The sequence below is a fragment of the Taeniopygia guttata genome, chromosome 4, assembly GCF_048771995.1.
Source record: "Taeniopygia guttata chromosome 4, bTaeGut7.mat, whole genome shotgun sequence".
NCBI classification, from domain to species: Eukaryota; Metazoa; Chordata; class Aves; order Passeriformes; family Estrildidae; genus Taeniopygia; species Taeniopygia guttata.
This window is the reverse complement of record NC_133028.1, coordinates 63047439-63070520: the sequence shown is the minus strand read 5'-3', so window position 1 is coordinate 63070520 and position 23082 is coordinate 63047439. Positions and strand designations below refer to the sequence as shown.

The window sequence follows — 23082 nt, the reverse complement described above, 5'->3', positions numbered from 1 at the left end:
GTGTGCATTGTCTCTCCCTAATGAAATATGTAATCTTATCTCTGAGGAATCATGTTCCTACAATGCATTTTCATTCATTGCTTATTTGAATGTGAATGGCTCTGTACTATCTTTATACAGGACCACTAAACATCTTAGCAGCTAACAGAGCTGATAACACAGTCCCTTTAGACTGTCTAGACATGTGTCCTATACATGTGTCCAAGAGAAAAAACTTCCCAGTGAAGTTAAATTGCTCCTGGCCAGCTCCTGAAACTGAAGAAAGGCTGAATTCCTTTCAGTCAGTGTTTCAGACTCTAATGCAAGCATCAATTGGGACTTTCCTTCAGACAGTCTGTTCCATGCCTGAAGACAGGAACAACTGTGAATTGACAATCTCAAGGATACCTGTGCCCACAATAAAAAACAAACAAACAAAAAACCCAAACAAACAAAAAAAAACAAAAACAAAAAAATCAAAACAAAAACCAAACCAAAACAAAACAAAAAACCACAAAAAAACCAAAAAACATATTGGCTCTTAAACGTAGAGCAAATATCTGTGCAAACAAAGTAACCACAGTTTTTCATCTCCTTTTGTTGTTGTTGTTGGTTGGTTGGTTGGTTTAAGCTGGAGCACCAGTCTTGCTGAGAGCAACAGTCACCTCTCTCTGCATCCTGTGCAAGTGCTCTGGTTTTTCCTAACTCATGGAAGAATATCCTGAGTTGGAAGGGACCCAAGAAAGATCATAAAGTCCAAATCCTGGCCCAGCATAGGACAGTCACAAGAACCACACCATGTACCCAAGGGTATTGTCCAAAATTTTCTTGAACCCTGTCAGTCTTGGAGCTGTGACCACTTCCCTGGGGAGCCTGTTCCACTGCCCTATCACCCTCTGGGCGAAGAAATTTTTTTCTAATATCCAACCTAAACCTCCCCTAACACAACTTCAGGCCATTCCCTGAGGTCCTGTCACTGTCACCACAGAGAAGCGCTCAGCATCTGCCCCTCCTCTTCCCCTCACAACAAAACTGTCACTCCAATGAGGTCTTTCCTCTGTTTCCTCTTCTCTGGGCTGAGCAGACCAAGTGACCTCAGCCACTCCTGGTATGGCTGCCCTTCAAGGCCCTTCAACATCTTTGTTGCCTCTTTTGGATGCTCTCTGTAGTTCATACTTTCTTACATATTGGCACCCCACACTGCCCCCAGCACTGGAGGTGAGGCCGCCCCAGAGCAGAGCAAAGCAGGACAATCCCCTCCCTTGCCCAGCTGGTGATGCTGTGCCTGATGCCCCCCAGAACACAGTTGCCCTCCTGGCTGCCAGGGCACTGACTAAGATCCAACTTTCCACCGACCAGGACCTCCAGGGCCCTTTGTACAGCGCTGCTCTCCAGCCTCTCATTCCCCAGTCTGTCTGTACACCCAGGGCTGCCCCACCCCAGGTGAAAAACACAGCACTTGTCTTTGTTTAAAGTTCATGTGGTTGGTGATCTCCCAGCCCTCCAACTTGGCAAGGTCTCTCTGCAGGGCCTTCAAGGGAGTCAGCAGCTCATCCCAATGTAGCAACCTACTACACCTTTGAGTCCTTATTGCATCAAGCTGCCTGGGGATAGGCCAGATCTGATACTACAAATTGTCTGCTGAGGTTTCCAGCCCAGGCTGCAGATACGCTCTCCGTGAACAAGGTAACAGTATTTCTGCACCTCTTCGGCCACGTGTGCGCCTTCTCAAATGCCACTGGGACTATGCAATGATTTTCACTAGCTGGTGGCTGGCCTCTAAGTCTCATATAAATACAGCAGAGAGTTAATTATTATAAAATCATTGATAAAGGAAAGAACAAAGTCTCAGGAGCATGCTTCATGAACAATGATATACTTATCTCTCCCAGGTTACAGCTACATTAAAAAATACAGCCCTGTGGTGTTTGGTCAAGGAGAGCTCTTACAGGCAGCCTTGTTGTTTAATAATTAGTGATGTGTCTTGCTAGGAAAAAGAGATTATTTTAAAAATCATGTTTTTAAATGGAAACCATCCATAATGGGTACTCTTCTGCGTCATCTCCCAAGGAGAAAGATTGTGACTCCACAGGCTCATGCATTTTTTAAAGCTCTGTCAGAGTCCTCATGTGGGATGGTGCCAACAGAACTAAAGGAGCTCCTTCAGCATCCCCCAGAGTTTGCCCAACCTGATCTTTGGGGTTATTGGAAGCTACATCTGTCCTGGAAAGCAAAACTGCATAAGGGAGCACATAGGAGAAGTGGCATACCTGTCACTGATCCTGCTCCCAGTTAGTACAGCTCCTGGAAAGTTGTGGCTGATGCTGCCCAGTAACCTCAGCTGGGGACCAGCGCTCCTACTTTGTATAACAAAGGCTGCCTTGCCTTTGGTTCTTTCCACAGCATCAGTGTCGTGAAAACCCCGCTCTGATGGGCTCAGAAAAGCTCCAGGGAACACCAGGAGAGAAGATACCACAGCCAACTGAGCTTTATCTGGCATGCCGTGCTGGGATTCATCCCACCCTGCATGGCTGCAAGCTTCGGGCAGGTGGAGATGCTCTCCTTTACTCACAGCCTCAGCACTATCGGCGTGGTCACGTTGTGGCAGCTCACGAGTAGTTCAGCTAAAGCAGAAAAGGTGACAGCGGCGGCTCGTCCTGGCCCTGCCCTCCCCAGAAAAGGAGAGGGTGGAGACTCCCCGGGATGACGGAGCGCGGGGTACGGAGCTGCCGGCTCGTCCCGCGGCTGGGGTGAGACCCGGGGGCACCGCTCGGCCCTGCCAGCCCGGCCAGCCGCTCCCTCCATCCCTCCATCCCGCATCCCGCCGCAGCAGCCCCGCAAGCCGGCCCGGACCCGCTGCGGTGAGTGGGTGAGTGGGTGAGTGGGTGAGTGGGTGAGTGGGTGAGTGGGTGAGTGGGTGGGGGGCAGCGGCTCAGCCCTTTCGCTCAGACAGGTTTAACTCGGTGTAGCGCCTTGCTCCCTCCTCCGTGAGCTGCTCGCTCTGCCATCGCTGTGCCGTGATACTCAGCAGCTGTTTTTCTCCAACAGCCAAGGAAACCGCAGCAAAACGCTCACCTGCCTTCTCCCAGCTTTTCAGTGGATTTTATTGGGAAGGCAAGAAATCGGTGAAAATATGTTTTATAAAAGTGGGGGAGGAGAAGCTTCAAGGCATAAATTAAAGCCGGTAAAAAGGTGAACAGTGAGAAAATTTTGCGGGAGACTGCTGTTCTCAGTGCTCCCTCGTGTATGTTAACAGGCGTGCAAATGCCTGCATGGACCTGTGCACTGCTTGCTCAGTCCCCGTAACGCACAGGGCTCTTTTCAGGGCAGGTAGATTACAAACCCACGGTAAATAGGCTGGCAACTAATTTACAGATTGCCTGAGTCGCATTATCCTCATTTACTCAAACGGTTTTAATTTCCTGCTCGTCTTCCTGAGAAAGGGGAATGTATGGTTCTTGTCTCTTTGCATCCCCACAGCCATTCTCTGGTCAGTTCACATTCCTGGGAATGGCTAAAGAAGGGGGGAGAAAAGGTTCTATGAATTTATATATATTTATATTATATATATATATATTTATATTATATATATATAAACAAAATATATTTAATATATATAATATACAATATTATATATAATATATTCTATATATTACATATATTATATATATAATCTATTATACATTATATTAATATAATGTAATATATATAAAATATATATTATATGCATATATGTATATTATATATATACGTATATATATATGTCACCTTAATAATAAAGGTTACAGTTTTTGTGAATTTATATATGTATCGAAAATCCAAAATGCACATACCGTATTGTTTCAGCTTGCAGGCTGCAAAACCCACTAAAACAGGCTTTGTACCCACTAAAAATAAGTGAATTAATAGCACACTTAACTGTGGTTTCTCTGGCACGTTCAAGTATTCACAAAAAAAGAAAAACGCTATTTTTAAAAAGGGTTTAGGGCAGCTTTCTTAAAAAAATTATGCTGAAAGCTGCTTCTCTCTCTAAAACTCTTCCTCCTTAAGTAACCTCAAAACCAGTCAATGTTTATTCTCTATAGGGATAAAATCTATTGAGTAACTGCCTAGATTTTCAAAAATGCACATCTGAATTTTGCTATTTGTAATTTATTACCCCTCCTATAGTATTGCTCTTTATTGTTTGGTTTTTTTGTTTGTTTGGTTTTTTTGTTTGTTTGTTTTTTTGGTTTTTTTTTTTATTTGAACTGCAAATCCTTCTGGTGCCAAAAGCTTTGCAGGAAGACTGACAGGAATAAATGTTCCTTAGCTTTTTATATAGACAATGTATCTTAAATGACACAAATATATTTACTGAAACTGTTTGAAAGAATTCACTTTGTTGTGGTTCAAGCTTGTTTGAATCAACTGAACTTTGTAGCACATTTTGTTGTTGTTTGATGGTTTTGTTTAGTTCCCCTGTGTGTGTGTGTGTAGGAAAAATGACACTTTGTACTTTACAAGTCTCAGAAGAATACTCAGGAAAATTACTGTAGTGAGACCTTAATTTTATCTGCATTGAAACATTGGGCAAAGAGATTTCTTAGTTGTTTTAAATAAATTAGTTTCATTTTGCCACTAATAAAAGGTTAAATCTCTAGATCTTTGTCTCCTGGCAAAATTTTCTGTGACTACGTATCTCTGAAGAAAATGATTTTCTATTAGACCTGAGCTGAAATTATGCTGAAATCGGTGGCAATAGAAATATTTCAAAACTATTTGCCCAAACAAACAAAATATGCAAAATTTCCAGAGAGTTTATAAATTTTTTATTCGGCTGATGCAAAGTGTACTATACTCAGGGCCGATATGATGGGAATATGAAACACTTTATTGAGATTAACAAATACTGAATACAGCTGTAAGTACATATTGTTATAGAATCTTCTGCTCATTTCTGATCTAAAGTAAATATTTGTAAGCCATTGGCAATGAAATCTGAGAAACTTAATTTAAAATTTGCGTAGAAATTGATTTGATTAACATTCATCTTGGTTGTTTCTTTGTGCTGCACAAGCGCTGACTTAAAATGTTTCATGGCTGTATGTCACATTAAACTTAAATAATTATTTTTAAACAGGTAGAATCTGCAATATTTTAAAAATTCAATTTCTGAGAAGCAATTGCAAACAGCTGACAATTACATCAGCTGTGAAGGAGCAGGAATCTCTGTTCCTCTGGCAAAGTTTATTGCTAGATCAGAAATGGGAAGGCTGTTTTGTAAAACACCAAACTGATTATGTCACTGCAACTTTTTACACCGCAGCAAAAAAGAGGCATCCAAAAAAAGCAAAGCAAATCAAATGCTGAATTTTAGCACATGTGCATCTTTTCTACTGTCTGCACTTCATCTTCTCACAGCACACTGTTAGCTGAGATCCAAATGGCCACTCTCAGAGGCTTCCATGGATCAGCTAGGCAAAGCCACAGCTGACCCAATCTTTTGTTGCTGCCAGACCTGCTCTGAGGGAGAAGCAGGAATTTGGGATTTCCCCAAGCCCCTTCCCACCAGCATGTCCAGAGCCATGTCATTCTGCAGCTCAAGAAGCTGCTGTGGTGGAGACCTTACAGTGGTTATGACCCCTTCAGAAGAGAGCGCCCAACTCAGATTTTATACAGCAGAAATAACCACACCTGCTCTAAGCGAATGAGCATTCTGCAATTTCTTTCTGCAATAAATTCTAGTAGCTCTGAAAGTGTGAAACGCTATTTTCAGTATAAATGTAACATTTGAAATAGATGGGATTTTTTACTTTGATAAATGGCGTGTCCCCACCAATACACTTTTTTTTTTTCTTTTTTCCTGAAGGGAGGAACAGAACACAGGTAAATCCACCTGCTGCATCCCATTCTCTCCCTGCAAGTGGCACAAGCACCCTGCAGCAAGGGAGGGCTGTGACAACTTAAACCAGAGGTCCAGTGAGACCTGAATCCTGCCTCTGCTCACAGCCCCCAGTAGTTAATGCTTTCCCAAGGGACAATAGCAAAGAGTGTTGTTTTTCTCTGGAAATTTGGGTTATCAAGCCTTCCTGAACTGGAAGTTTCCTGCTGACAGCTGTATTAAATAGCCATTGAGAGGCTGTTTGCTATGGATATATGTAATTCTTCCCATACTTGATTTAATTATAAAACTTCTGCACACATTTTTGCAAGGAGTGTACAATCTCATCCTATCTTGATTGATAGATTAAATTTGGCTATGACAGACTGTCTATTTTTAGGAATGACACTGTAAAGACAATATGATCCTTTACTTGTGAAAACAGTTTCTGATTCTCTGCTTATTGTATACCTGTCTAGTTCAGTCTGGTAAAAATAATTTCTTTAATTCCTAAAAAAAAGTTTATGTCCTAAAGAGCATTTCAGAAATTTCAGTGCAAGTGCAGAGCTAGGTTTTTATGATGGTCTTTGAAAAAAAAGACCAAAAACCCAACAAAAACAAATTTAAACAAAGAAAAATGTAACCATTCTATTGATCATGTCTGAGGTCAAACTCTACCTTATTTTTTTCTCATTTGCTCATAATGTTGCATCTGTAATACTGAAATATTAAGGTGAGAAAAAAATGAGATCAAGCAAAATACTGATCCAAATATCTTATATGTGTAGTGATATATCAAGGTCATAGTCACATTGTCTCCTGACATCTGCACTCACTTTGTGCTGCTTGGTTATCCAAGGGATTTTTTTAACACCTACATGTGGTGTTGCCCCTGTGGCTGAGTATTTGGTACCTAGCTCAGCAAATATCTGCTCAGCATTGGTGAGACTTTAAGTGACAAGTTCCTACTGCAGTTCTGAATGCACATCTACCAAAGCATCCTTTCAAAAGGAAGTGATTGACAGATTAACCCAGAAACTGCAGGAAAAATAGCCATATAAAATTACCTGTCCTCTTCCAGGCAGGTAAATATTCTCTGGCACCAGTGAGAGTGTATGCAGTTTATCAGTAAAAGGCCTCTATATTTTAAATGTTGCACATTTGATTGATGTTCAACTTATTCAAAATACATTTTAGCTAAATTAAAGCTAGATCCATTGTAATTACATTTCAAACATGGTTTCTTTGCACTGGGCCAAGATTACTGGCTAATAAAACATTAAGACCTTATATTTTTGTCAGCACAGAAGACTGCAGCTTTTTCAGAAGAGGCAATCTTGGGCTAGATTTGAGATAGCATCCCTGGGAGACAGATGAACCAGCCTTTATGCAGAGAAAGGCCAATTGCTGAACGTTGAGCTTCCAGAGGTTTCACTGTGCTGATAAGCCACCAAGGAGCACCCAGCTATCTGTCAAGCACCTTTAGCAAACTTAACCCAAGTTAAGGACTTGGGTTTGGGTTTTTATGTGACCATATGAGCCTGTTAGATTAAATGGCTTCTTTTTTTTTTTTTTTTTTTTTTTCAAGGCTCTTTTTACTAAAGGCTTTCAAATTCATTCAGTATGTCTGAAACTGTGTCATAATTTGCCTTCTTTCTTGCTATGTAACTTTCTTGCAGTGTAACTATGCTGAGGTAGGGAGCTGGTCACCCCAGAGCTCCCAGCTGATCATCTGTGCTCTTTATTCCCATGAATTATTGCATTGCTAATATTTCCCATAGTGACATTTGAAGTAACTAAACTCTGATAAGTCAACATGTTATATAGAGAGGCCAGAGCCTACCTCTCCCCCAGATGACCCTTAAGGAATAACAAAGGGGACAAAGGTCTGTGTGCACGGGGACAGCCAGGGGTGCTCCACTGTGCAGGTGGATGGCTCACAGGCAGAAGCCTGGCTCATGAAAGAGGTGAGATAACTTTAATTATTTTACAATTACCTTCTAGTTTTCACATGGAAATCAAACCCAGGGAAGAGAATTACTTGGCAGCAGCGTCAGTTTCCATGTTGCTATATCCTTCGCAAAATTATTTAGGTTAATAGAACAGTTGCTGCCTGTGTCCAGGTGCTGCTGGTGAGGGGTAGTTGGTGGGGGAGAATTCTGTAGGAAAGGATTCTGGGGTTGTGCTGTGGCGGACACAGCCACTTCCAGCTGCTGAGGCAAAGCTGAGTGTGTCAGTGATGTTGATAAAACTTCTCTGGAAATGTGTAAGGGCAAAAGATGTTGTTCAGCAACTGTGAGAGAGGAGTGAGAAAATGTGAGAAAAAGGGACCCTAGAGAATGAAGTCCAGGTGCCAGAGTAGATAATCACTTCAGAGTGCAGCTGGGTCTGTGTGTCTCCCAAGGTCAGCCCACCCCAGCAGACCATCAGGGTGGAGGGAAATTCTTTTATTTCCCTGCATCTGGCAGACCCTTGTCAGCTTCATGACATCTCCAGGTCTGAGCCCACAGGACCCAACCTTCCTATCCAAAAGAGACACTCCTCGATGGGCCTCTTCCAGGCCCACCGTGGGCCCCATGACAAACACTGAGCCCAAAAGACACACCTTCCCTCTTTGTACCTAATCAAATATTCTCTTTCTTGTGTTTCACGTCCAGAGGAAAGATGGTAGAAGACCAGCCACACCTATGCATTCAGATGTCAGAACCCAGTACAAATGGCATTCCCAGTAGAATGCAGCCCTTGCCAGACTTGTCTGGCAGGGTAGGAAGCGTGCTCACCTTCCACAACATCTACTACCATGTGAAGATAAAGACTGGGTTCCTGTGTTTCCAAAAAACCACCAAAAAAGAAGTTTTGAGAGATGTCAAGTACGTATTTAAACATCTCTTTAGAGTACACGTAAGTTTTATTTCTGTCCGGAGAGTTGACTTCACTCATGTCGCTGAGCCATTCAGCACAATTTGCAGACCAAGATTTAGAAAAATTATTTGTATGTGTGGTTGCTTTGTGTTTGCTGTCAGCTGTGCTTAAGCCAAGGTCCCCAGTCCCTGGGCTGAGCCTGTACATCAGAGAGCAGACTTCCCTGGGCCCTGGGGGTACAGTTCTCTTGGCTGCTATCAGCACTGGGCACACCAGCCAGCTCTGCTTGCTCTACACTCCCTGGCAGTCCTCCCACTATGACAGGGTGTTTAGCTGGGATACCTGCAGCCTGTCCTTCATGGTTGTCTCCTTCCCTTAGGTGGCCTTGGGAAAGGTTAATTTTTTGGGGGGTTTAACTTCAAATGTTTAACACATTAATATAAGTGAGGGTCAGGTTAACTTTAGGGAGATGTAAAAGTTTCTGGATTTTGGCATTATTTTGTTTTTTTTTCCGCGAGAGTGAGCACTACTACAGTAAAGCAGTCATGTCACTATGGCCTTTGTTCAATAATCAGTGAATAAAACTTGCCCATTCATAGATCAGTAGTTAAACTCAGTGGCAAGGCATTGGCATGCAATATGCCATTCCAAGTCAGCATGACTTTCAGCTCCCTAACTCCAATTTCTATCATAAATATTCACCCTTTTGAGTAGCTCTGTCTATCATACTCTTTGCCCAGGGAATTTCCATACCTGCTAAACATGAGCTCTTAAATTTAGGCTTTATTGCTTTTCTCAAAAGCCATGTGTTGTGGTACCTCAGTTGACTTACATGGGTCATTTGTGACATTTTCCATCTGGCATTTGAGTTTCATGGGGCTTTAATGTCAGATACAGAGAAACTGTCAATTGTATTTTAAGTGCAGGCAAATCCCTAGTTTATTCTGCCCACAGGGACTATTATTTTCTCTGTTGAGAGAACAATATCTTTAGAACTGAGAATGGTTAAAGCAAGTGAGTGCTTCTCTTGTAGAGATCCATGTGGTAAAAATACATATACAGATTTTGCTACATTTTAGTCATGTTTCTGTTGTCTTCATTATATGATTATTAGTTTTTCTTGAATTAGGAATAAAAAGTTAAGGTGAAGTCTGGTCTTAAATATTGCTTGTGATTAGGCAACTTAATTAATTCCAAAATTAATGGCATGCAGAAAGTAGTTGTACAGATAAGTTACACTGGCCTACCAGTTGGAACAGGCAAAGAAATAACCCCACCCTAACTACATGGTAAAACTTATCCATTTTGTCTTACAGTGGCATTATGAAACCAGGACTGAATGCCATTTTGGGACCCACTGGCAGTGGTAAATCTTCGTAAGTGCCCCCTTCGCCCTCCACAGAAATTATACCAAGGGGAAAATGAAATTGTACACATTTAGCAGTAATGGACTTCCCTTTCAGAGAAAGACTGAGTTTTTATTTAGGACTGTGCAAGTCTCACTGTTTTCTGAGAAATACTTGAATTCCAGAAGACAACCAGATTATATGAGAAAGGTGAAATACAGTTTCAGTTCACGCTTTACTGACAGTCACCCCTTACACACCATTCTGCTAATTTGTAACCAGTTTGAGGGTAAACTCAAATTACTGAAGAAATGGACATGGACTTGCATGGATCTCATTTCCTTAGGAAACCAGGACAAAAACAACTCAGTCCATGAAAGTTGCTGGGGGTTTTCTAGATTGCAGACATTTAAATGTGATCTGTTTTTATGCAGCTGTTCGTTCCATGAGCTGGGTTTGAGGTTCAGAGAGCTTTGCCTCCTGCATGTTCATCTGACAAAGTAACCAACTTTTCCTTTAGGCTACTGGACATTTTGGCTGCAAGGAAGGATCCCCGCGGGCTCTCTGGTGACATTTTGATCAATGGAGCTCCTCAGCCTGCCAACTTTAAATGTACCTCTGGGTATGTAGTACAGGTAAGCAATTTTTATGACTGTGGATTCTATTGTAAGAAATTACTGCTGCGTTACAAACACCTTGCCTTGATCCAAGAATCGAGGAAAACTCCCTAAAATTACTGTCAGCCTGTTACAGAAAGGTGGTCTCTCAAACCAGGTGTAAATCTCCACTTCCCACAACTGACAGATTCCCTTTGCAACAGACAAGCAGATGGTATCTAAAAACCTCCCCTCCTTCCTCCTTTGACAAAACGAGTTGGGAACACCATCGCCCTAACCCACATGAACCCAACCTCTCTTTACCTTCCCTCTTTTCTCCCTGCTCTTACCTGCGGTGGGCTGAGGCTGCACAGGCAAACACACTGTGATAATGACCTGAGCTGTAGCTGCTCCTTAGGTCCCTTCAGCCCTTCAGTCTCTTCCTCAAAACCTCCAAAAAGCTGAATAAGGTAAGAATACATAAGGGACTGTTTTTAATACTTTGCTGTTTATATATTTTGATATCATGCATGACAGAGGCTGTTCCTGTGTGGCGTTGCTTTATGAATTAAGGCAAATATAATTACATGAATGAAATCCAAACTCTTCTATGACATGGACATTGAAGATGCACCTTACTGCATGTTCTGGCTGCTGCTACTGTCCCTCTGCATGCAAGGACAGAACAAAACATAGTTTGATACAGTTCTCAGAGGAATAAATAGAAATTGCTGAGCAACCACCAAGTATCTACCCTTCTTTTTTAATGAAGGACGATGTGGTCATGGGAACCCTGACTGTAAGAGAAAATCTGCAGTTCTCAGCAGCACTCCGCTTGCCAAAGTCAGTGAAGGAACAGGAAAAAAATGAACGAGTGAATCAGATAATCAAGGAACTGGGTTTGAGCAAAGTGGCAGATTCCAAGGTAAGGCCTGTAAACATGTTACTTAAAATGTAGTAAGTGGTTTATCAATTAACCAGATTACTCATCATGGCAGGTTAAAAAAAAAGTAAATCTTGACAGGATGTTTCAGTAATACAATAATTAGTGACATTTCTTTATGGAGACCTGTACAGACTGTGCAGATGCTGCCATATGGTACTACATTTCAGGGAAAAGGAAAGGGAGAGACAAAGGTGAAAGGGAAAGTTAGTGGTTGGAGAAAAGGACAAGACCTCAATAATATTAACACTAAAAACAAGGCTGCGTGTGAGATAACATCTGCTACAACAATTTACATCTGCTTCTGAGTGTAGGGCCAAAATTCCTTACAACTCTCCCCAAATACTGCCACGTGGGTATGATACTGTTTGTTCAACAATTTCTTTTTGGGACAAACAAGACAAGTTTCATGTTTTTTTTTATTAGGTTGGTACCCAGTTCTCCCGTGGGGTGTCTGGAGGAGAGCGGAAAAGGACCAATATTGGGATGGAGCTCATCACGGATCCTGCCATCTTGTTTTTGGATGAACCAACCACGGGACTTGATGCTAGCACTGCTAATGCTGTCCTACTGCTACTGAAAAGGTGATGGCCTTCCTGTTCTCAGCACTCCACTCTGCTAGACTTCAGCTCTATTTGACTCGAATTACAGTTCGAATGACCAAACAGGAAATTCAGACATGTAATTATTTACCAGTGAGCCAAGGATGCAAATGGAGTGGGAAAAAAACTGAATGAATTATCTCTCTCCAAAATGAGAATTCTTTTCTCACACAGACACTGTAAATGTTACCTAAATATTTTCTTTTTCTTTTTTTTTTTTCCCCTTTCTTCTCCTTTCTCTGGGATGCCAAGTTAATCAAACTTCATCAAGACTTAACTGAACTTTCAAATGCTCTTATCTAAATACTGAATCAACTTGCAAAGCTGATATCTCTGTCACTCTTCACATTCAGGATGTCAAAACAAGGAAGGACAATCATCTTCTCCATCCACCAGCCTCGGTATTCCATATTCCGACTGTTTGACAGCCTGACACTGCTAGCTGCAGGGAGACTGCTGTACCATGGGCCGGCCCAGCATGCCATCGAATACTTTCAGTCCATTGGTGAGCACTACTTCCAGCAGGGCTAAACTTTGGTTTGCACCAACTCCAGTGAAATGCCGATAGCTCTGGGCCAGAATTGGACATGGCATGTCCAAGCAAGTCCAGCATTTTAACAGGCTGAGCATTTCTCTGGGTGTTTCTCCTCTTGACTCACATGTGGTTTTGGGTGAGCTGTTCCTGGTACATCTTAATTAGAGAAAACCTGGGCTAGGGCTGGGAAGAGCACGCTGCCAGCTGCTCTTTTGGTGCACTGTCTTTTGGTGACAGTGCTGCCTGGCAGTGCCACTCATCCCTCAAGAAGGCATGGACTTTCCAAAGGCTGCCATGTCTTTGGTGCAGGCTGCTCCATGGGCAGGATATGTGGCTGTGCTTCTGACAGCCAAACACAGCCCTTGGCCAGTCACACAACCCCACCCAGGGCTCACAACACTGTCACCACAGTGTCACTGTCACCACAGGCTACCAGTGCGAGCCCTACAACAACCCTGCCGATTTTTTCCTGGACGTCATCAATGGAGACTCCACCGCCGTGGCAATGAACAAGGCAGATGAAAGTAACACAGGTATGAAACCCAGAGCTGAGTCCTTATCCTAACATGTGGGAATGGGATTTTAAGAAACTGTTTTGGTAACTCTCAGCACACAGAAAGAGCTTCTTTCATCTTCAAGGCAAGCCAGCTGAAATCCTGCAGAAGCAGAGATGACAAACCAGGATAATTGTTCCTCTTAAGGACATGATTTGATGCACTTATGACTTGACTATTTTACCTGATGTAACAATTTCTCTGTTAGGAAATTACTGTTTGCCTTCCTCTGAGCAGGGTGGGAAGGGGTAGACATAGGGTACCACTGCTCATCTGATGTTTCCCTGAGGTTGTGCTAAGGCAGAAATTATCCCCAAATGAACGAATCAGTTCTCACCTAGTTTTTGGAGCACACTTTCTCATACTTTTCTGCTGCCACTCAGTAATAGCTTACTCTCTTTTCACAGGAGTGAAAAGACAAATGAAGTAATGAATACGCTGAGTGCCCAAACACAGTTTCACTATACATTTACCAAAGGACCAGCCATCATTTTACAAAAATGCTCTGATCAGGGTCTAGCAAATATTACAGCTGGCAGATATGACACAACATATCTGTCATTGCAAAAGCCTACACTGTTACCATAGTTAAGAAAAAAAAGAGATCCAGCTGAAATTTATATATGACCAAGGTAGACACATGCAGGGTCACCTGGATCTGAAAGTCTGGAAAGTCCAGGATTATGTCATTATCTGTGAAACAGATTACTTACAGAAACCTTTGGGGCAAAGGGGATGTAAAAATCACTTTTTGATTAAAAGCCATGTTGCTGCTAAGTTGCAATTCCCTGGGCAGACAAGGGTTTGCCGGGTCAGAGAGCTGAGAGGCTGCTGCCTGTGGGAGAAGTTGCACAGACAAACACAGATTTTTTTTTTTTTGTCTTATTTATACCACCTCTTTTGAACTGTCTGCTATGGGACTGAGTGCAGTGAATCACTGGAACTACATGTGCATCTTAATTCTTCTGGTTTTTTTTTAATCTTTCCAGTAGACAGTACTGAAGAACGCTCTGAATATGATAAGGCATTGGCTGAGCAATTAGCAGAAAAATACTGCAACTCTGCCTACTACCGAGAAACAAAAGTATATTTAGAGAGCATTTCTTCAGGAAATAAAAAGAAAACCAAAGGACTCTTCCGGCAAATCACATATGCCAATTCCTTCCTCCACCAGCTGAAATGGGTGTCCAGGCGTACATTTAAAAACCTGATAGGAAACCCTCAGGCTTCCATAGCTCAGGTAAGGCTATTTGTTTCCATGGTTTTGTGGTATACATTGAATTTATTTGGCTCCTGGATTATTAGATAAGTCACTGGGATGGTTTTGCCTCTTGATATTTTGACTGCAGTAAGCATCTGAAGAAAGAGTGCTCAAGGTCTAGGAATCTGGGGATAGCAGGTGTCCTGAATGCTCCCAAATGTGGGACTGTTCAGTAACTAATTTTGGACTCCTGAAAGACTTTGAGAGGCAAGACCTGTCCCAGCAGGGTATTCTGCTGCTCCCACCCAGGAGCACATTATGTCCCAAGTAGTTTCACTCTTGTTTGCCCAAGAACATTCTTCAGATTTGACTCTACTTGTCCATGCTTGGCACTGTGGGGTTTGGCCTCAAATCCTCAGGAAAAGACAACAGACTGCATTTGCCTACGTCATTAAACTTCAGCACAAAATGAAGTGCTGGCAGCTGGCTCAAGTGCAAAAATATTTTTGCAGTCTCATAAAGTGTGTGCTGTTTGGTTATTTGACTGTTCATATTGGTGATGATGCCTTCTGGATAAGGTGTCATGAAGTCCACAATAGGGATCAGCACGCACCATGAAAGATAATCACTGGCTCTTTTAGTGCTGCTTTTTCTGAAGGATCAGAACCAAAAGTGTTGACTCCTTCAGAGCTGCACTGACTAATCCTTGGGAATCCCCTAATGCATGGGCCAGATTCAGCAGGCACAGCACCACCAAAACTCCCACTGCAATTCTCAGCAGTTCTGGAGAGGCCAATAGAAAAGTCGGCCTGTAGACAGGGGTATAAATTATCTTCATCATGTTTTATATAATGAGTGAATAAATGGCTAGTGTGGAGGTAAAACAAGTCCAGAATCCCTGAAGTTAAAAGGCTTTGAGCTAATGTGTGTGCCTGTATGTTGATACTATGGAGATCCTTAACAATTGCTTTGTAAAAGCTTGACCTTGTGACAAGAATTAGGCTCTCAAGAACCTCCTTCATAGCCCAAGGTTAATGGTCCTGACTTATTTCTCACAATCCTTTTTATCTCCCCACCCTCATTAGAGGTGGATTTGTCCAGCATTCTTTTAGGGGTCCGTGGCTCATTAAGCCTTCTTTTCATTAATCTGCTGCAAATTGGTCTTGAAATGATCCCTGCTTTCCCCTGCAACTGGCTCAGGAGCTGAATTATCCCTGACTTTTGCTCCTTTCGGCAGGATCTTAGTGAGAAGGTACCAAGGATCAAGTAGTTTATGGTGTTAAGACTCATGCATTGCTCGGGCTTAAAAATGACAGAACTGCCTGAGTTTTCCTGAAATTTTTTCGTCACTTGCATTTAGCACTTAAAAAGTATGATGCACACACTTCAGTCTTTTAAGTGACATCCTTGCAGCAGCCGTTATCTCTGTTATTTAATTTATTTTTGTAATAAAGTTACAGACTGCAAATATCAGTATCCCTGTTGTAGCATCTCATTAAAAACAATCCCATGAGTAAGATGTATGTTAGAGCCCAGTAATTACACACCATGGAGCATGAGAATAAACTGTCATCCTCATCCTGGCAGTCAGGAAAACCTTTGAAGCAATGACAATGATACTTTCCCTCCTCTTTTCTCTTTTTCCATTTAGCTTTGTATTACATCTTTTCTGGGACTGGTTGTAGGCGCCATCTACTTTGGACTTGAAGAGAACTCTGCTGGACTACAGAACAGGTCAGTCAGTCTAGGTAATGGATATTCAAAAATTTGATAGAGCTCCCTTTAAAGGAGGTTAATACCTCTTTAAAGCAAACACTTCCCTTCACATCAATAAGGCCAAGCCTGTGTGACCTGGACGTGAGGATGTGATTTTGTTCCTTGAGCAAGGTCCCTGCAGAACTGAGACTGTTAAAGTATACAGACTTGTAGGTACATAAACCCAGGTAACTCAAGTTGTAATCTTGCAACTGTTTCTATTCACACACTTGATTTTACCAGCAGTAGGAGATTTTCAAATTATGCTGCTTTATGTATCATTTTGACAGCTGTATGTACCTGACCTGACACATGAGTTTGCCACTATGAAACCTCTGGGTTCTTAATCCCGTAAGACTTCACAGCATTTGTTTAAAAACAGCCCAGTTTTAAACTGAATAGGAAGTGCCTTGAATTTTTTTGGAAAATGTGAAAACTACTTCCACACTGTTTACTTGGTTCCTCTTAGTTTGCAACAGAAAAATGCCTCACTATCTGAGAATATTTATGGTGTCAGGAAATTACATCAAGAAAAAAAACCAAACCACAGTCCCTCAAAAGAAACCTCAGTTGATTTTCTATATTTTGACTGCATCAGAGAATGCGCTATCATTGCATGCCAAAACCAAATAATGACTGTACCACATCTATGTCAGGCTTGTTACAGACTCAGACTCGTAGCCAAGACTTTTCCCATGGATTTTGGGATGGGAGGTCAAGCACTGCCAAACTTCAGGCACTGCAAGTGGATTTTTGTACTCTGTTGTGGAAATGCTACATTTGCATCTCATTTTAAATAACAGCTCACTGTTTTGCTATTTTGCAGAGTGGGTGCAATGTTCTTTCTGACCACCAACCAGTGTTTCAGCAGTGTCTCAGCTCTTGAACTCTTTGTTGTGGAAAAGAAGATATTTATGTAAGTAAAACATACAAAAAAATTACCAGACTGCTGTTAGACTGTGAGTTTGTCTGACATGCTGTAAATGTCATTTAAGTACAGTTAGTGCAGAATTTTCAAATTATGTCAATGATAGTGCTCATTGCAAATGTACTCTGTTAGTCTGCCAGTGAGTTGTCTGCAAACCCCCCAAAAGGTGCCTATGATTACAACTGGCTCAGAGTGTAATCTTATTGACACAGTAGGTAAAAAACCCTTGAATACTCTGTTTTGGCATTGATTAATAAGTTTGTAACTTGCTAGTGAGGGCAATAAATATCATCTAACTGGATTCTTTAAAGCTATGCATATCATGCTGTATAAAATATGAAAATTATTCAAACTTTATGCTCTATGTCTCAATGGGATGACAAATAAATTTACTAAAAATTATGTGCACAAATACCCATGTTCACTGGTGTAGGAAAATGTCACCAGTTCTATAGTGCATAGGCTTACTGGACAACTGCATTGTAGCCTAAGTATGAAAGATTTTCTTCCAGTTTGAGCTAGAATTCATTTGCCAAGAGGTGAAAATCAAACTGGTTTTTAGTGGCTAAATTTGTAGTGTGCTGTACCCATCTCTGTGTTCCAGACATGAATACATCAGTGGGTACTACAGAACATCTGTATACTTCATAGCAAAGCTGATGGCTGATTTAATACCCATAAGGACTATGCCCAGCATCATCTTCACCTGCATAGTTTACTTCATGCTAGGCAAGTATGGTCTCCTACAGCCTCATTCTAACCCCCCCCCCACCCAGTAAATCATGGCACGTGTATCTTACAGATGTCTATGCATACATGGATATTTATATAAGCTAAATCCCTACACTGGTGTGGCATTGGCTACTGAGCTTATTTTTAGCATACCATGTTGTTTTCTACAGAAAAGACACAAAGATTAAAGCATTCATCAGAGAATCTGTGACATGTCTCATCTCCACTGTCCCTAGAAGGAAGCCATAACCTTTACTACATAGTTTTGATTTATTCCTTTTCATCTATGGCCTTCTTGCTTTTGATGACTTTTACAAGATAGTTTTCTGATCCTTGAAGAACACCTAAAAGCAAAGGTTTTGTTTTAAGATCTTAATACTGTGTGAATTAATACCAGTTTATTTGCTGTGGGGTGAGTTTTTACCCTAAGGAATAGGAAACAAGGCCACATCAGCAAGAGGCTCTCAGACTGTGAAAGTGGAGTGAAACAGAGCTTGCTACTGAATCCATAACCACCTCAAGGCTGCTAGGCTCTTTAGGAGAGCTCTCTGCTGGAAACTGCTGAAATGCTGTACAGCTGCTGCTCATGGAAGTGCCCTAGAAGTTTCTCCTTTGATGGACAACTTGCAGTCACTTTGGATGTGTGAAGTACAGTACTTCTACACATTCCACTATCTTCAGTCTTACCACAGTTTTGGGCACACTACTTATTCATCCTCTCTTCCACTGTCAAGACAGACACATAAGGGCTGTCACAAGCACCACAGCAGTCTTGGGTCTCAGTGACACAGCCTGTGCTGGCAGACAAGGTGTAATTTTTAAGCAGGACACATTAGGAAACTCAGGATAGTGTTCAGATTATGGCAGAGCTTTCAGCAGGATAATTCTGAAACCCTTCTTGTTCTGATTTTTAAGGTTTGAAACCAACAGTACAAGCCTTCTTTACCATGATGTTCACTCTTATGATGGTGTCCTACACAGCCACTTCCATGGCACTTGCCATTGCAGCAGGACAGAGCGTGGTCGCTATAGCAAACCTATTCATGACTGTTGCATTTGTTTTTATGATTGTGAGTAGCACTTTTCAGTTCTCTAGTCTGGATCATGAAACCCCAGAAATGCTGAAATCCAGAAATCCTACTAGCATGGAATTCAGCTGAATTTGGCAAAAAGTCTATTGGGGTCAACATATCCTGATTTGTCTGATTTGAGTATCCTGAGGCTGTGGGATAGAGTATTCCGATTTGTCCTTTGAAAGAACAAGAAGTGAGGGGCTGGAGGGGTGGGTGTGAAGAGGAGAATGGTTCCTCTGACTTCATCTCTGTGGCTCTAGCAGACAGAAAACTGCCTGGAAAGTAGGAAAGCCACTTAGGGCTACATTTCATTCTCTCTCCCTTAACTTTGCGAAAAGCAAATGTTAAATTGATGAGAACGTGACCTGCAGCCCTCTGTTTTCTGAGACCACTAGCCCAGCTGTCCTCCTCAGCTGCAGAGCATACCTTGGGCATATTAAACTGGGCAACACACAGCCACAGTCAGGAGACAGGCACTTTAGATGAGGCAGAGCTGAACCTACAGCCAAAATCCACACTGCCTCCGACTCGGGGCACACAGGCAAAACCCAGAGCAGTCTCACACTGAGGAGCAGCAGAGAGTTCATGTGAACCCACGTGGGACCCCTAGACAGGAAGCATGTAGATCTACTGCACAGGGGAAAGCATTCCTTGTTACTTGTTTTGGGGGAAGGACCTGAGGTTATGGACCAAAGCTCAATAACATATAAATCCTTCCCTTTTGTTCTTCTGCTGGAAGAGTTTCTTCCTCTAGGAATGCTTTCCCATTCCTTTTTGTCTGAAGAAGCAAAGTCAAGAGCTAGAGAAGGACACCTGATAAAAGCATGTAATTTGTAATCTGTTTTTGTTTGTTATGGCTTTTTTTTGAAAAACATTGCCTCTAGATTTTCTCTGGGTTGCTGGTCAATCTTACAAGCATCATGTCCTGGCTCTCCTGGCTCAAATACTTTAGCATCCCTCGATATGGAATGACAGTAAGTGCTCTGATTTCCTGTGTACAAACCTGGAAATGGTTTACTAGAAAGGAATGTCTTTAATCATGATAATGAAATCTTCACACTTGATGGCCTAATGAGCAAAAGGAAAGCTAATTAAGTACAACAACCTCTGAGTGTTGTGCAGTATCTTGAAACAAGAAGGGCTTCTCATCAACTAGCACCAACTGCTGCTTAGAAGAGCTCATTTCTGTAATTTGGAAACACCTCATATGAGAGACACAACTACTACATTCACTGGACCTCAGCCGGACAGAAATGTTTCAAAGTAAAGAACAATGTTACTCCCAGCCAAAAAAGTAAAAATCTTCTATTTGTCTTTTCCATCAATCAAACAAAAACTTGTCAGGCTAAAGCTTTTCTCCTAATTCATGAAAATTTAAGCCAGAGTGATGTTTTGCAGAGAAATTTGGGGTTTACTGTGCCTGTGCAGAAATAATCTGGCCTGGGGGAAGTGGTAAAGCCTGTAGTGGTGCATGCTTTACCAGGTGTGTACAGACTATATACATTCCTCTCTTAAAATAAAAAAAGAACTCTGCTACTATGCTAAAAAATGGGGATTTGTCAAATAAAATAATGATACCAGGACATTTTTAGAATGAGTTTTAATTGCATTGTATCTCATCTTGTTAATGTATTACTCATTTACCTACTAATTTCTGTTGTAATTGTTTCTTTTGTTTTAAAAGGCTTTACAGATCAATGAGTTGACTGATCTGAACTTCTGTGGCAGCAGTAATACAACAGTTTTAAGCAGTGACAGTAGCTATCGACAGACAGACCAGATGTAAGTATTTTGGTACACTGAAATGAATCCCACCATCAGCAGTTTAGAAGTCCTAGAACATCAGTCTGATTATCAGAGATACTCACTAATGACCAGAGAATCTGTTGAGTTTTTACATGGAAAAGGAGCCTTTGACTGGGTTTTTCCATTCTGATTGCATGGAACATTCTCCTTGCTGTCATATTTAGTATTTATAACACTAGAAATATCTGCATTATGCTTCTTAATTTTCTTCAGACTGTATTTAGTGAGAGATGTGCACACACACACGATTGTACAGCCTCACAAAATCCATTTCAGCTTCCTACGTGAAACTGGAGCTACAAGAAAAGCAAATTTACAAATGGAAAATTAACCACTGACATATAGCTGGTGTTTGCCTGGCCTACTCCACAACTTCTAGAGATCTTCCTAGATCCTGCTGAGTGGTTTGTTAGGTGACTGAGCTTCTCGATGGGTGTCTATTTATCTGCAGGCCATGTACAGGAGAGGAGTATCTGAAGAGTCAAGGCATCGATGCGAGCACCTGGGGCCTGTGGCAGAACCACCTGGCTCTGGCCTGCATGACACTGATCTTCCTTACCATTGCCTACCTCAAACTGCACTTCATGAAGAAGTTCTCTTAAAACCAGAGGGAAAGATGCAATTCCCACTGCTCAGTAGTTCGCTGAACCGATTGTGGAACTGACTTGATTATTTTTAAGGGGGCATTTCTTTTTTGTACTTTTATTACTACCCAAGTCAACAACATGAATGCCATCCTTGCATAATAAATACTTGCTGTTAATTTACTGTGCCAAAATGTCTAGCATGGCTCACTCCTCTTTGCCACAAAAACATGTACAGCTGTTCATTTCAAGAGACTATTCAGTCTTTCCACATATTCTAGCTATGATCTTGTCAAACACTATAGCTAATATTTAGTGGTTTAACCTGAAATAAATAGTGGTTCCATACTTTAATTAGCACCTACCTTCACCAGAAAGCAATTCAGTCTAAAGTAATGCTTATCAGGACACCAACAGAATTTTAGCTGCTTATGTGATCACAAGATATGTGAGGCACGGACAAAATCCTTTCTATCCCAGTGCCCTTTTCTATTTGGGAATTATTACTGCTCTAGAATGTACTTATTGATGCCATCAAGCCTTTCTTGCCTCAGTCAAGTGGTAGAAGCACTGTGGTTTTAAGTAAAGGTGATGCAGCATTTTTGAGAGAAAGAGGACATGAGTTATAAGATTTGAGCTACCAAGGCCTGATAAGCAGCCTTGATGGGCCTCGAAGCCTTTGATGCAGTGAGAATTCAGTTGTGGCGCAGTCAGAAATTATGTTAAGGTAACGACAAAGTAATCAGCTATCCGAGCATGAGTTAGAGCAGAGCTGCAGTGTGAAAAGTTTGGCCACCTTAAGGAAAAGGTAAACAATGTTAGCTTGCCAATCAGAGTGCCTTTGTTCCTGTAAACTATGTAGAAGCTTATATAAACTACCATCTTATCTTGAATAAACGGAGAACGTTTGCTTAACCACATTGGTTCGGATCTGCGTTTGTCCTGTCCAGCTTCCCGTTTTCTGAGATTCCCTGGCTTTTTAAAGGTGTTCTTATAGTGCCAGTTCCCATAATCCTTATCCTGAAACTTGTATTTCCTCTGCATAACTGCAATTCATCTTCACTGCCCCATTCATGCTGCTATCATGAGTAGTTCTCAGTAATTTTTATGGTGACCAATTTCAAGTGCATGACTAAACAGGATGGTAACATCTTTGTGAAAGTCCATAGATTGGAGCAATCCCTTCCTGGCAGGCCAGCTTTTCCCTGGCCATGTGCAGCAAAGCTAGCTCATCTCTTTTTTATCTGCAGAGTTATGCATAGTAAATGCACACAAATGCATAGAAGACAACTTGACAGCTCTTTCTGGGGTTGTTACTGTTGCTCCTGCATTGTTTGCCCTGGCTTGCGTAGGTCACAAAAAATCTTACAGGACCTTACTTCTGTAAGATTTAGAAACATGGAATATCCTGAACTGGAAAGGACCCACAAGGATCATCGAGTCCAACTCCTGGTCCTGCACAGGACATCCCCAAGAGTCACACTTGAACTCTGTCAGGCTTGGTGCTGTGACTTCCCTGGGGAGCTGTTCCAATGCACAAACACCCTGTGGGGTGAAGAACCTTTTCCTATTATCCAGTCTAAAACTTCCCTGACAGAGCTTCAGGCCATTCCCTCTGGGTTGTCACTGTCTCCACAGAGAAGGGATCAGTGCCTGCCCCTCCTCTTCCTCTCACACAGAAGTTGTGGACTGAGTTGAGACCTCTCTTCAGTCTCCTCTTTCC

General features: G+C 41.8%; 1 protein-coding gene across 4 annotated transcripts; it reads left to right on the top strand.

Annotated features, from left to right (window-relative positions):
* The first annotated feature begins 2586 nt into the window (after nt 1–2586).
* On the top strand, nt 2587–22274 carry ABCG2 (ATP binding cassette subfamily G member 2 (JR blood group)). 4 transcript variants are annotated; one of them, XM_030271945.4, is made up of 16 exons: nt 2587–2840; nt 8500–8712; nt 10021–10080; nt 10571–10685; nt 11419–11571; nt 12016–12173; nt 12545–12696; nt 13155–13259; nt 14273–14520; nt 16133–16215; nt 17063–17152; nt 17769–17893; nt 18812–18966; nt 19854–19943; nt 20654–20751; nt 21227–22274. In XM_030271945.4, exons 2-16 carry the CDS (start codon nt 8507–8509, stop codon nt 21375–21377), a joined length of 1989 nt encoding a protein of 662 aa, XP_030127805.4. In that variant the 5' UTR covers nt 2587–2840; nt 8500–8506; the 3' UTR covers nt 21378–22274. The 4 variants fall into 4 exon arrangements, with proteins under 4 accessions (XP_030127805.4, XP_030127803.4, XP_072784863.1 ...); XM_030271943.4 differs by having other exon boundaries at nt 14270–14520; XM_072928762.1 differs by having other exon boundaries at nt 2587–2848; nt 14270–14520.
* Nucleotides 22275–23082: the final 808 nt, after the last annotated feature.